This window comes from Callithrix jacchus, chromosome 13, assembly GCF_049354715.1.
Source record: "Callithrix jacchus isolate 240 chromosome 13, calJac240_pri, whole genome shotgun sequence".
NCBI lineage: Eukaryota > Metazoa > Chordata > Mammalia > Primates > Cebidae > Callithrix > Callithrix jacchus.
Genome location: NC_133514.1, coordinates 60,884,782 through 60,899,382, shown reverse-complemented (window position 1 = coordinate 60,899,382; position 14,601 = coordinate 60,884,782). Strand labels below are relative to the sequence as shown.

Genomic DNA, 14,601 nt, shown 5'->3' with positions numbered 1-14,601 from the left:
GAGCAGTGCATGGATCTTGGATCATTTACTTTCATTCCTTTCTCCTAATTGACATGCCTTTTTTGTTGTGCATGTTAAACCTGTCAAGGCATCATGTTTATTGCTTACAGTCAGTGTTCATCTAGATTTATTTGTTTATACTTTCTGTTAATCTTGAACTGAAGGCTTTCATCTGGTATTGTTTTCCATCTTGGGACACTTCTCCAGTATGTCTACTGGTGATGAATTATCTTAGTTTTACCTGAAAATATCTTCATTCCACCTTCATACTTGAAGGATATTTTTACTGCGTATGGTATTAAAGGTCAGCAATTTCTTACCACCATCCTTCACTATCCCATCATTCTGTTGTCAGTCTCATTATTGTTTTTTAGAAAATATATTTTCCCTTCTTTGGTTGTTTTGTGGTTGGTTCCTCCCCTGCCTAACCCAGCAGTTCCTGCCAAGCAGTTTTACTATGCCTAGCAGTTTTACTGTGATATGTCTATGTGGATTTCTTTTTTATATCCTGCTGAGTTTTCATGGGCTTTGATTTTGTGGTCTTAAGTTTAAAATTTTTGTAAATTTTTTCCCATTCTTTTACTCTTCTTTCTTCTAGGTGATTACTTTGAACTGTCTTCAGTTAACTGATTCTCTATTCAGTGACATCTGATTTTCTGTTAAATCGCTTCTTGAGTTGCCAATTTCCGTTTGGCATTTTCAGTTAATCAATATATTAAAGTCTGCCTAGAGTTCCTTTAGTTCTGTTGTGATTTTCTCCTGGTTTCTGTAGTTTTCATTCTATTTCTGTCCTCATGTATCTGGTGATTCTATTATGGCTATACTAGACATTTTATTTATTAATATTTATAGAAATAATTGATATATAGGATAAGAGTATGTTACATTTGTTTCTGTCAGTTGTCTGGGCCGCTACCCATCTATTACCACTTCAGTCCAGTTTCAGAGATTTGAGATGATTCAAAGCCAAGTCCCATTTCTTTGGCAGGCTGGTCTGCTTTACGTTTACCTGTGCTGCTAGAATTTACCCCCAGGAGTAAAGCATCTTTGAATGTGAAATCTCCATTCTTATCTTACATTTTGCTGAGGTATTTTTTACTTTAGCTTGTTAACTCTTTAACATTTTCAAGCAAATTTTTTGTTGTTGTACAGCTGTTTTCATCATGAAGGGTTGGCCTGCCATTTGGAAACAGACGTTCGTTTTAATTCTCTTTCTCTGTCTTTTTTTTTTTTTCTCTTTGAGACAGAGTCTCGCTTTGTCACTCAGGCTGGAGTGCAGTGGCATGATCTCGGCTCATTGCAACCTCTGCCTTCCGGGTTCAAGTGATTTTCCTGCCTTGGCCTCCCGAATAGCTGGGACTAGAGGCACACACCACCACGCCTGGCTCATTTTTGTATTATTAGTAGAGACAGTGTTTCACCATGTTGGCCAGGCTAATTTCAAACTCCTGACCTCAAGTGATCTGCCTGCTTTGGCCTCCCAAATTGCTGGGATTACAAGCACGAGGCACTGTGCCCAGCCTTGTTTTAATTCTCAATATAACTTTCTTAAGAATTACCATCTGAAAGAAAACATACAGAGAAAGGTTAAATAATTTTCTTCAAGGTTGCTTAAATGTTATAGTGCTGGGATTTCAATTCAAATATGTATTCAAAGCCTGTGCTTTTTAATACATTGAGCCAGTATTTTGAGAATGTGAATGACATGCAGAAGCTACTCTAGGGATCATGAGCTACATTACACATACTGTAGAATATCATTCATATTTTCATTGTGGTAAAGCGTGACCTAAATAGGTTAATAAGTGTACTTCTTAGGCACTGAGTTCCTTATTGATTATTGAATCACAGTAAATACTTAGTATATGTAGTTAAATATTTCAAATAATACCTGAATGGAAGTAAAGTTACATAGATTAGCAGGATGTTCTATAATTTTGAAATACAAAACTGTCAGAAATTTATAAACTAGAAATGAAGCGAAATTTACATATAATGCAGGATTTTCGGTGTATTTACTGCCTTCCCAACTTCATAGTCCTGTTCTTTCCATTTTTATCATATCCAGTGCTTTTGTTCTGGATGTTTTGTGAAAGAATGAGCAGGTAAGAGGAACCTGGCAGTAAGCAAGAAATTTGTTGAATGAATGAAGATCAAAATAGTATTAGTAGTTCTTTCTAGTCATTTATTTTTGTGGAAAGAACAGAAATGTTGACACTTTAAATTCTTTCCTCTTTTATACAAACATTGTCAGTAATCTTAACTTTCTTTTCAATTTAGGGATAAAGTAATTCCTAATAAAGTGGGGGCATATTGTATCCAGTTTGGTTTTATGATGGATAAGACAAATATTCTCAACAGTGAACAGGTTTGCTTGCTTTATTTATATATCAGTTAGCTTTATATTTTCTTTTCTCCCCTTGGTTCTGCATTAAATGAAATAGCTTGACATTTTCTCCTGTAGTTTATGAACAAAATGTTTTGTTTAAAAGTGAAGTAATTATTGGATGCGAAATATAAATAATTCAATTTTCAGGAAAATTAGTATAGAATATGTTTAAATTTGTTCAATAATTGGACTATTACAGGAGTAACACTTCCATTTGTCTTTATTATATCAGAGACTTAGTCAGCATTTCAGTGTGTGGTGTGGTAAAGTTGCTCATACCAACCATGCATGAAAAAATATTAGTAATATTTCACACCGCCATAACAAAGAGCCAAATTATGTCCTTTGCAGCGATATGGATGTGGCTAGAGGCCATTATTTTAAGTAAATTAACTAAGACACCAAAAACCCAATACTGCCTGTTCTCCCTTACAAGTGGGAGCTAAACATTGCGTACACATGGACACAGAGATGGGAACAGTGAACACTGGGGATTGGAAAAGGGGGGATAGAGGGAGGTGGGCAAGAGTTGAAAAACTACCTGTTAGATACTGTGTTCACTCCTTGGATCACGGGATCATTAGAAGCCCAAACATCAGCGTCCTGCAGTATACTCATGTCAAAACTGCACATATGCTTTCTGAATCTAAGGTAAAAATTTTAAAATAATAAAAATTGGAAATTAAAACTAAACAGTATTTCAGTTATTAGAATTCTAGATAGTGATGTTCAAGGTAGTTTAAGTATACATTATCTACATTTAATACTGTTAGTATAGGCTGGGCGTAGTGGCCCATTCCTGTAATCTCAGCACTTTGGGAGCCTGTGGCGGGTGGATCACTTGAGATCAGGAGCTCAAGACCAGCCTGGCCAATATGGTGAAACCCCATCTCGACTAAAAATACAGAAATCAGCTGGGCATGGTGGTTGCGTGCCTGTGGTCCCAGCTACTTGGGAGGCTGAGGCAGGAGAATCGCTTGAACCTGGGAGGCGGAGGTTGCAGTGAGCCGAGATTGCACTCCAGCCTGGGTGTCACAATGAGACTCCATCCCCAAAAAAACAATACTGATGGTATACTAATTTTTTTAATTACCTATGTTTTTTAATACCTCTAAGTCTGTTCTTAGATGGCCATAAACATCAAAAATTAACCTGACCTGACTTTTATACTGAATCTTAAAAGCAAATTGGTTACTTTTAAAAGATTCGTGGAAATTTAGAAGGTAACATTTAATTTTTTTTTTCCTTGAGAAAGAGTCTTACTCTGTCGCCAAGCTGGAGTGCAGTGATGCAATCTCAGCTCACCGCAGCCCCCACCACTCGGGTTCGAATGATTCCCCTGCCTTAGCCTCTTGAGTAGCTGGGACTACAGGCACCTACCACCACACGTGGCCGATTTTTTGTATTTTAGTAGAGACGGGGTTTCAGCATGTTGGCCAGGATGGTCTCAATCTCCTGACCTTGTGATCTGCCCACCTTGGCCTCCCAAAGTGCTGGGATTACAGGAGTAAGCCATGTGCCCAGCTGAACTTTTAATTTTATTTCGTATGTGCCGTCATTATGTCTTCCCTTCTTCTTAAATGCTAACTTGTTGACGTGTTGTTAATCAGAATGTCTCTTTTGTTTTGTAAGATTATAGTTGATGTCCTGCCTAATCAACCTGTGAAGTTAGTGCCTAAAATTAAACCACCTACACCAGCTGTTTCCAATGTTCGCTCAGTTGCCAGTAGGACCTTGGTCAGAGATTTACATCTCAGTATCACGGTAATGTTTATTTTCTTCCAAAGCTTCAAATGGTAACAAGAAAAATTATCTTTGATTTTAGGGTACAAAATGATTTTTATGGATTCTATCAATTGCTGTGTTTAAGGTTATAGGGAAAACTTGTGCAGATGAATTAAATATTCATAAATATCTTTGTATTTTAATACAAATAGAGAATAATTAGCATTATACATGAAGCGAATCCAGACATGCTAAGCAGAACTGACTCAACATGCAGAAATCTCAATCTGCCTACCTTTTTTGTTTTTTTTGAGATAGGGTCTTGCTCTGTCACTTAAGCTAGAGTGCTGTGGCACAATCATAGCTCACTGCAGCCTCAAACAGTCCTCCCACCTCAGCCTCCTGAGGAGCTGAGACCACAGGCACGTAGCACCACACATGGCTAGTTCTAACTTTTTTCTGTGGGATTTTGCTGGATTTTGCTATGTTGCCCAGGCTGGTCTTGAAATCTTAGCCTCACGTTATCCTCCTTCCTCAGCCTTCCAAAGTGCTGGGATTACAGCTGTGAACCACACACCCAGCTGCTACTTTGCCTAATACATATCTTTACTCACCTGTTTCGTGTATATATCATGAATGAGTGTGAACTGTGTTGACTCTTCAATGTCCAGTTCACTGAGGGGACAGAAGGAGATAAGTGTTTTTTTTTTTAAAGAGATGTGCTCTGATGACTGCTCATAGTTAAGAAAGAAAATCAGAGCTCCTCTAAGGCTGCTTGATTTCATGAAGCGTAAGCAGCAACACGGCTGCCAAAAATATTAACAAAAATATGTAGAACACAGTAGTGGGACTACACCTTTATGGAAAATGTGTTTGGTGGGATACATATTTACTTTCAGTTTATTTTCCTGCTTTAGATGATTGGTTATTCTTCCTCAAACATCTCTTTTTCCAAAATATCTTGTTGGGGTAAACAGATAGAATTACTCCAAGGGTCTTTGAATCTCATATAAGCTCCAAACATTGTGTGAGACACATAGAGGCCTATTGGTTTTCAAATGTATACAAATGCTGCTGGAGTTAATAAAATAATTAAAGTCACTACAAGTTTATGGTAACTTTTTATTAAGCACTTTTTCACATCAGTAGGTGCTAAAAGTACATGAAAAGGTGACATTTTAAAATGGGAGTCCTTGTAATTCAGTAAGGTAGGAACTGTTGTATTAGCTGGAAGTCTGTTGCTCTTTTATGGTTTCTAGAACTATTTCTTGCCTGTGGAACACTCAAACTTAGAACTGAATTCTATGCTTAGATTAAGAAAGATCCAGATAATTTAATGTTGGGGGCTCTATGTCTTCTTTCTGATTTGTATATGCTCTTCTCTGGGTTTAATCATTTGACCAGTTTCTCTAATTGTTTTCCATTTTTTATTTTAAGGATGACTACAATAACCATACTGGAATTGATTTGGTCGGCACTATAGTAGCCACCATTAAAGGTTCTAATGAGGAAGATACTGATACCCCACTCTTTATTGGGAAAGTCAGAACACTTGAATTCCCCTTTGTGAATGGTTCAGCTGAAATCACGGTAAATTTTTTATATCTTTTGTTAGATAGAATTTCTGTATTTAATGTTTTTAAGCACTTTTAAGATAGCTTTTCTTTTGTATAGTTATGAAGATGTTCTAATCAAAGCACTAAATTGGAAAATTAGCTGAAATATTTTCTGATTTTGCTATTACATATTGAACCCAGGATTTTTGTAAGTAAGACTCCTCTTTTTCCTATGGGATGACAAACAGCTTTCTCCGATTCTAGTCATTTTTAACTTTAGTGACAATATGTGATGTTTTATGTTTCATTGAATAGCTGCCATTATGCGGATAGAAACAAAATAAAACATAGCTCAGGTAAATTTTAATTAAACACTTTGTTACTCATTTTTTTCAAAAATGAAAATAGTTTTATTTGTATTTTTAAAATATCCAGCGCAAGAACCTCCATAAATAATCAAGATATTGTCACCTGTCAGAGATAATAGATGATTAACAATTTGTTATTACCTTCCAGAGTTTTGAAATATACACTAATGTTGCCTGCATACCATTATATGTATGTGTTTGAGGGTGTAAAATAGAATTACGCCTTTACAAAAATCTTTTCTTGTTGAACGTCTCTAATATATTCTAGGTAAAAGTAAGCCTATATTGTTGTCCATTAATGACCAGAATTTATTTGGTCAATCCTTAGTGAAAATTTAGTTCTTTTCTAAAGTTTGTTTTTATCAACAGTGCTTCCATTAGCTTTCTTCTAAGTACAGTCAACCCCCCATATCCATGGGTTTCACATCTGTGTATTCAAAAATACTGGGAAAAAATTTTATCTGCGCTGAAGATGTACAGATTTTTTTCTTGTCAGTATTATATAAACAATACAACAACTATTTACATAGTGTTTACATTGTATTAGGTATTACTATTAAGTAATTTAAGGATGATTCAAAGTATATGGAGTATGTGCATAGGCTGTATGCAAATACTATACCATTTTATATCAGGGACATGAGTATGCATGGATTTGGGTATCTGTGGGAGTCCTGGAATCAGTACCCCACAGATACCAAGGGATAACTATATATCCTTTTGCATATGTTATTATGTTAAGAGATTACTAGAGACAGAATGTGTTGGAGATAGGATATGCATATTTTAACCCTTTTGGTAGTTCCTGCCAATTGCTCTTAGTTTATATTCCCACCAGAAGTATATGTCCATTTTACTCATATTAGAAACACTGTATATACGAACAGTTTTTAAAATTCTAACCAGGCTGGGCTCAGTGGCTCACACCTGTAATCCCAACACTTTGGGAGGCTGAGGTAGTTGGATCACAAGGTCAAGAGATTGAGACCATCCTGGCCAAATGCTGAAACCCCATCTCTACTAAAGATAGAAAAATTAGATGGGCATGGTGGTGCATGCCTATAGTCCCAGGTACTTGGGAGGCTGAGACAGGAAAATCGTGTGAACCCAGAAAGTGGAGGTTGCAGTGAGCCAAGATAGCACCACTACACTCCAGCCTGTCAACAGAGCGAGACTCTGGCTCAAAAAAATAAATATTGTAACCAAATATCCAATTTAAAATTATTTTTGTTACTACTATGGTTGAACTATTTTTGGTTTTAATCTTTGTAAAATTGTCCACTGACTATTTCTTTTAGATTTTTCATTTTCTTAATAATTAAAAATATTAGCACTCTTTGGTAAATAAGTACCTTTTCCTGAGGTGTTTTTTGTTTTGTTTTGTTTTTAGAACTTTCCTTTGTTTATATTGGAGGGGCAGATCATATTCACAATGATATCTCTGATATCCTTATTCTTTTATTTTTTTATATTTCTGGGTTTTATTCCCTTTTTCAAATCCATTAGATTTCTTGGTATCTTTATCAGTAGTTCTAAAAGTAGTAATAGATGTGAAATATTAGTTTTTCTTGTATTTTTGTTGTTGTTCATTTCTGTATCTAACTCATTGCTAATATCACATTATTTCAGTAAAATTAGGCTTATACAGTAGGAGCCTGCCAGCTGTACCTGGCCTAAAGACTTGTCCTTTGGTCTGGCAATGGCTGACCAATACAGCATTTTCATTTTAATTAGTTTTCAACATTTAAAGTTCTGGAGTTGCACATAAAAATATGCATTTCTAATTTATTTGTTGAAATCTAAAGATGCGGCAACACTGGGTGAGGATTCTCCTATGCCAGCTGTATGTGCAGCCTCAGTTACTGCTTCTCTCAGTGCATCTGGTTTCCAGTCAGCGGCTTCCATGCCACTTCTTTTCATTTATTGACATTGAGGACATATGTTATTTGCCACTTGAATTCATACTCATTCTTTTATTTTTATTACAGTAGAGGATAAAGCAAAATTTTCTTATGTCCTAACAAAAATTAGATACTGAAAGCCACATTGAAAAACAAAGGGAAATGGGAGACATGCTTAACATGCAGAGTGCGTTTCTGTTGGAAGAGGACATCTAGTCCACTTTACCTGTTTTCCTATTTACCTGTGTCCAGTTTTCTTGGTCCCCTTGTAGACATTTGAAATTGCTAAGCCTGCTGTATATATTCCTGAGATTCAGACAGATTTAGCTATCCCCCAACAGCTGTGTATAAAAATCTCTTCATATCATGCATGTAAATGTCCTCTTATCACTAGAGGTCCCTAATATCTCCCTGAATAAGTAGAAAACTCAAGCCCTTCTTGGCTCCTGCCTCAGATATTGATTTAGTATGTCTGAAGCAGGGATGTAGAATCTGATTTTTAACAAGCAGGTGATTCTTATCATTAGGGAAGTTTAGGAAACCCTGGTCCAGAGCACAACCAATTGTATTGCACAGCCAATAAAGTGATCCACATTATTGCTTTGTTTAAAGTTATAATCTAAATTTGTAGTTGCTCAAGTTTGTTAATTGTGCTATTTAAATTCAGTGTATTATTTGCCTACATGATCCAGATTTCTGATGGCAGTGTCTGAGTTTCATTCTGATATCGTTTGTTTGTTTCTCATATGCCAAATTTCCACTTATGCTTGGATACGGTTTTGGACTCTTCAGTTCTCTTCATTTCTGTTATTCTGTTTATCCTTTTTTCTTGTTAGGTATGCATTAGGGACTAAAAACTATAAAACTGAGATAGGCGAGACCTCTTTAAACAAGACATAAAGGAAAAGATTATATTTAAGTATATTAAAAGTTACACTTTCTGCTGGGCACAGTAGCTCATGGCTAAAATCCTTAACATTTTGGGAGGCCAAGGTGGAAGGATTGCTGGAGCCCAGGAATTCAAGACTAGCTTGGGCAACATGGCAAAACCCCATCTCTACAAAAAAAAAAAAAAATTACCCAAGCATGGTGGCATGCATCTGTAGCCTGAACTACTCGGGAGGCTGAGGTGGGAAGATAGCTTAAGCCTGGGAGGTTGAGACTAGAATGAGCCATGATTATGCCACTGCAAACAGTGACAATGTGTTGATAATTGTTGACAGTGGATGATCAGATTTATTATGTGATTCTTTAATAGAACAAAAGTTTTTATGGTAGTAAATTGAGAACTATCAATTTTGCTATATGCAGTCATGTCATCACTTAATGATGGGCATACGTTCTGAGAAATGTATCATTAGGTGATTTCATAGATGTTCAAACATTGTAGAGTATTCTTACACAAACCTAGGTGGTATAGCCTACTATATACCTGGGCTATATGGCATAACCTATTTCTTTCTTTTTGTTTTGTTTGTTTAAGACAGGTCTCTATCACCCAGGTAGAGTGCAGTGGTACACTCTTGGCTCACTGCAACCTCCACCTCCTGGGTTCAAACGATCCTCGCACCTCAGCCTCCTGAGTAGCTGAGACTACAGGCATGTGCCACTGCACCTGGCTAATTTTTTTGTATTTTTGGTAGAGATGGGGTTTCACCATGTTTGCCAGGTTAATCTTGAACTCCTGACCTCAGGTGATACACCCACCTGAGCCTCCCAAAGTGTTGGAATTATAGGTGTGAGCCCCCACACCCAGTAGCATAACTTATTTTTCCTAGGCTAAAAACTTGTACAGTATATGACTGTACTGAACACTGTAGGTGATTTTAACATAATAATATTTGTATCTAAACATAGAAAAGGTACAGTAAAACTACAATATCTTTTGGGGCCACCATTGTACATGCGATCCTTTGTTTTTGTTTATTTATTTTATGTTTTTAGGAAGGGAGGAATGGGAGGAAGGCAGGAAGGGAGGGAGGGAGGGAGGAAGGAAGGGAGAGAGGGAAGGAGGGAGGGAGGAAATCAGGCAATGAGAGAGACATTGCTAACCTGGATCTAGAGGTCTACAAGTTGATTTCTTTTTTTTCTTTTTTTGAGAGAAGGAAAGAAAAAAACGGAGTGAAGGAGAGGAAGAAAGAGGAAGAAAAAGAGGGAGAGAGAATGGAAATGTTGCTTTATTCTAAAAAAATGGGTATTAATAATGGCCAATCAATATTTCATTTAAACCTATGATTGGGTGTGATGTGGTATTGACAAGAATGTATATTTTGTGTATTTAAAGTGGACAGCTCTATAAATATTTATTAAGTTTACTTGTTCCAGATCTGAGTTCAAGTCCTTGATATCCTTATTAATTTTCTGTCTCATTGAGTCTAAGTCTCTATGTATCTGGGTGTTAGGATTGTTAGCTCTTGTGGTTGCATTGATCCTTTTACCACCATATCTTTGTTGCTTTAAAATCTGTTTTATCAGATGCGAGAATTGCAACTCCTGCTTTTTATTTATTTATTTATTTTTGCTCTCCATTTGATTGGTCAATCTTTCTCCATCCCTTTGTTTTGAGTCTTTGTGTATCCTTGCATGTGAAATGGGTATGGATGTAGCATACCGTTGGGTTTTGCCTGTATCTTTTGATTGGGGGATTTAGTCGATTTAAATTTAGGGTTACTGCCATTTGATGTTAACTGGCTGTTTTATCCATTTGTTGATGTAAATTCTTCTTTATGTTGATGTTCTTTTTGGTATATTTTTAGAAAGGCTAATACTGGTTGTTTCTTTCTATGTGTAATCCTTTCAGAAGCTCTTGTAAAGCAGGCCTGGTGGTAATAAAATCTCTGAGTACTTGCTTGTTTATAAAAGATTTTTTTTTTCCTTCAGTTGTGAAGCTTAGTTTGGCTGGATATGAAATTCTGGGCTGAAAGTTCTGTTCTCTAAGGATGTTGAATATTGGCCCCCACTCTCTTCTGACTTGTAGAGTTTCTGCTGAGAGATCTGCTGTAAGTCTGATAGGCTTGCCTTTGTGGGTAACCTGACCTTTCTCTCTGGCTGCCCTTAGTATTTTCTCCTTCATTTCAACCCTGGTGAATCTACTGATTATGTGCTTTGGGCTTGCTCTTCTTGAGGAATATCTTTGTGGTGTTCTCTGTATTGCCTGGGGTTGAATATTGTTCTGCTTTGCTAGATTAGGAAAATTTTCCTGAATAATATCCTGAAGAATATTTTCCAGCTTGGATTCATTCTCTCCGTCGCATTCAGGTACACCTGTCAAATGTAAATTTGGTCTTTTCACATAGTCCCACATTTCTTGGAGACTTTGCTTATTCCTTTTTATCCTTTTTTCTCTAATCTTGTCTTCTTGTTTTATTTCATTAAGTTGGACTTCGACCTCTGATATCCTTTCTTCTGCTTGAACAATTCGAGTGTTTAAACCTATGCATACTTCTCGGAGTTCCTGTATTGTATTCTTCAGTTCCATTAATTCACTTATATTCCTCTCTAAGTTGTCTATTCTCATTAGGATTTCGTCAAACCTTTTCTCAAAGTTCTTAGTTTCTTTACATTGGGCTACATGTTCTTTTAACTTACAGAAGTTTCTTATTGTCCGTCTTCTGAAGCCTGATTCTGTTAATGGGATGTGCTCGTTCTCCATCAAGCCCTGTTCCCTTGTTGATGAGGAACTGTGATCCTCTTTAGAGGGAGAGGCATTCTGATTTTGAGTATTCTCAGCCTTTTTATGCTGGTTTCTTCCCATCATTGTAAATTTATCCACCTGTCGTCTTTGTAATTACCAACTTTCAAATTAGGTCTCTGAGTGGACGTCCAAGTTGTTAATTCCCGGGGCCGAAATATGAACAACCCACTGTGCTGGCCAAAACAGCAGCGTTAAGACTGATGGTGCTTTTCTGCCCAGGAATCTCCAGTCTGGCTTCCTTCTTGACAAAGAGAATATGAGCAGGCAATTAATGGAAAAGAAAGTATAAATAACCTGTAAACATAAGAAGCATGATTTCAGTACCACTCAGGAAAATGTTGGTTAAAATAATAATGACTGGTTGCTCTTTAATTGCCCTTTTTAGAAAAAAATACATGATTGATATTAAATGTTGGCCAGCATCAGGGGAATTGGGCACTCCCATATGCTGCTGGTGAGAGGATAAAATGATACAGCTTCTTTTAAGGGAAATTTGATACTACCTATTAAAATAAATTTATACTTATCATTATTAATCCTAGAAAACACATTTGCAGAGAAGCATTTGGAGATATATTTTTGCTATATTATAGATAATTGTTTAAAGATTTTAAATATACTCAATATTCACCACCCAGTGAATGGTTAGTATAGTGTACTATGTATAAATTTTTTAAATTGGCATCTGTACATTCACATGAATTGATCAACAAATCAAATCAAGTGCTGAAAGCAAGTTGCTAAAGTATAAAATCTATGTTACTTATTTTTTTAAATGCAAAATGGTTTTTAAATACATGTTTGCATTTATGTAAGTCTATTGAAAACCACATTCAGAAACTGATTGGCAGTTGGTTTAGTGGTGGGCCTGTACTCTATATTCTCTGGGGGAAAAATCTGTGAGCTGTAATCTATAATATTTCATGGATTTCCCTACAGTGTCAACACTGATTTAGATTTTTAAAAAATATTACTTCTCTGTAAATTGTATTGTTACAGTCTAAACAAAAACAGCTACCTTCTGTTGTTTCCTTTAGAACTGTGTAAAAAAAAAATCATTTTAGATAAAAATACATTTGTGTCATTTACTAGTTGTATGTTATGGTCCTAAAATATAGCAAAAGTTTTTTTTGCATTAATGAGAAAAATGCAATTTAAAAAATCTTTAGAGCTTTTCAAAACCTCTTGTTCAGTCACCTGGGAATGATGAGTCTATTTCCATGGTAACAGCTGTAACTTAAACTCTGCATTGGGCTTTGTGATTGTTTTTATAATTTTCACACTATCAGCTGTTTTATGCTGCTTTCAGTTTAGAGGTTAGAATCAAGAAGATTTTACAGGTCAAAACTGTAGGCAGCCTTTGATATTTTTAATGTGAAGGAAATAACTTTTTCTTGAAATTTTTTATTATATATAATTTTTACATAAGCGGTTTATTGATACAGTTATTTGGCTTTCAAACTGATACCAAAAGGTAAAAAGTTTTATGTCATGGGCAGTGGGGGTGGTGATGATAGTTTAATGGAATCTTAAGGATCAGCCTATGCCTTTTGCCTTTAAAATTAACTACTTACTTGAAAACAGAACCTAATGAGTTATATAAAACTTTAGATGTTGAAAAATACCTTTTTAAATCTTGTTTTCCCCTATTGTTTGTTTCTGTGTAGAGTCTGGTGCTGGCAGAAAGTAGTCCTGGAAGAGATAGTACTGAATATTTTATCATATTTGAGCCCCAGCTGCCACTTTTATCAAGAACCTTAGAACCATACATCCTACCATTCATGTTTTACAATGGTAAGTTTCTAGGAAATAAATGATTAAACTCCATTGTTAGTGATACTTTAGATAACCTTGTTTTGCTTTCCATTAACATAGTGTTTATTAGCTATCTAATCACATTAAGACATATTATAGAAAAGTCCACTTTTAAATTATCTGAATTTTTTTTCTTAGATGTTAAAAAGCAGCAACAAATGGCAGCACTTACAAAAGAAAAGGACCAATTATCTCAGTCTATTATTATGTATAAAAGTTTATTTGAAGCAGGCCAACAGCTTCTTAATGAAATGAAATGTAAGTCATTTTGTATTCAAGACAAAAATTATGCTTTGGGGAATGATGAGGTAGAAGGTGCGATTGTGATACACAAACGTGCTTCCACTTTCCTAATCCACAAGTAAAATGCAGAATGTTGCAGAAAGGTGGCAATGATAATGATGGTTGACATTGTTGTTGATAATTCTTAAGATGAAGTATTTTTTATTTTAAATAAATATATATCCTACTTACTTGTAGAAAATTGACATGTTCTGTTAGGAATCTGGACCTGTGGAAAATTCAAGGCTTTGAACATAATAATAATGTTTATATTTATCTCCAGCTTCTGGCAAAAGATACTGGATAATATTATCACCAGGGGAGTGATGTGTAACATAAACTTTTTATTTGGCTCCTGTGCTATATGTATTTTACTTCAAATATCCACAGTTTGTCATACCTATGAAGGTATCTGGGGCATCATACACTCATATTGAAATATGTAAATTATTCTTGAGTCAATTCACAGAACATTTGCTGCAATTTTTTTTTTTTTTTTTTGAGGCACAGTCTCACTCTGTTGCCCAACTTGGAGTGCAGTGGCTCGATCTCACTTACTGCAATCTCTGCCTCCTGAGATCAAGTGATTCTCATGCCTCAGCCTCCCACGTAACTAGGATTACAGGTGCGTGCCACCACACTGGCTAATTTTTGTATTTTTAGTAAAGACAGGGTTTCACCATGTTGGGCAGGCTGGTCTTGAACTCCTGCTCTCAAGTGATCTGCCCACCTTGGCTTCCCAAAGTGCTAGAATTACAGGTGTGAGCAACCACACCCAGCCTACATTTGCTACAATTCTTAATAATATTGTATATAATTGGAAGACAAGACACTTTCTGAGTTGTGCTCTATCATCTCTTCCCTTTTTATT

General features: G+C 35.9%; 1 protein-coding gene across 5 annotated transcripts in view; it reads left to right on the top strand.

Annotated features, from left to right (window-relative positions):
* SMCHD1 (structural maintenance of chromosomes flexible hinge domain containing 1) overlaps positions 1-14,601 on the top strand; it is a 159,365-nt gene that overhangs the window by 108,877 nt on the left and 35,887 nt on the right. For all 5 annotated transcript variants that reach the window (XR_013525776.1, XR_013525775.1, XR_008476015.2 and 2 more), the window contains exons 35-39: positions 2,281-2,368; positions 4,022-4,153; positions 5,552-5,704; positions 13,301-13,427; positions 13,587-13,706. Coding sequence is in view for 2 of the 5 variants with exons in the window: in XM_035270680.3 (XP_035126571.2) it covers positions 2,281-2,368; positions 4,022-4,153; positions 5,552-5,704; positions 13,301-13,427; positions 13,587-13,706 (620 nt within the window). In the remaining 3 variants the exon portion in view is untranslated. The remainder of the gene's footprint in view (positions 1-2,280; positions 2,369-4,021; positions 4,154-5,551; positions 5,705-13,300; positions 13,428-13,586; positions 13,707-14,601) is intronic.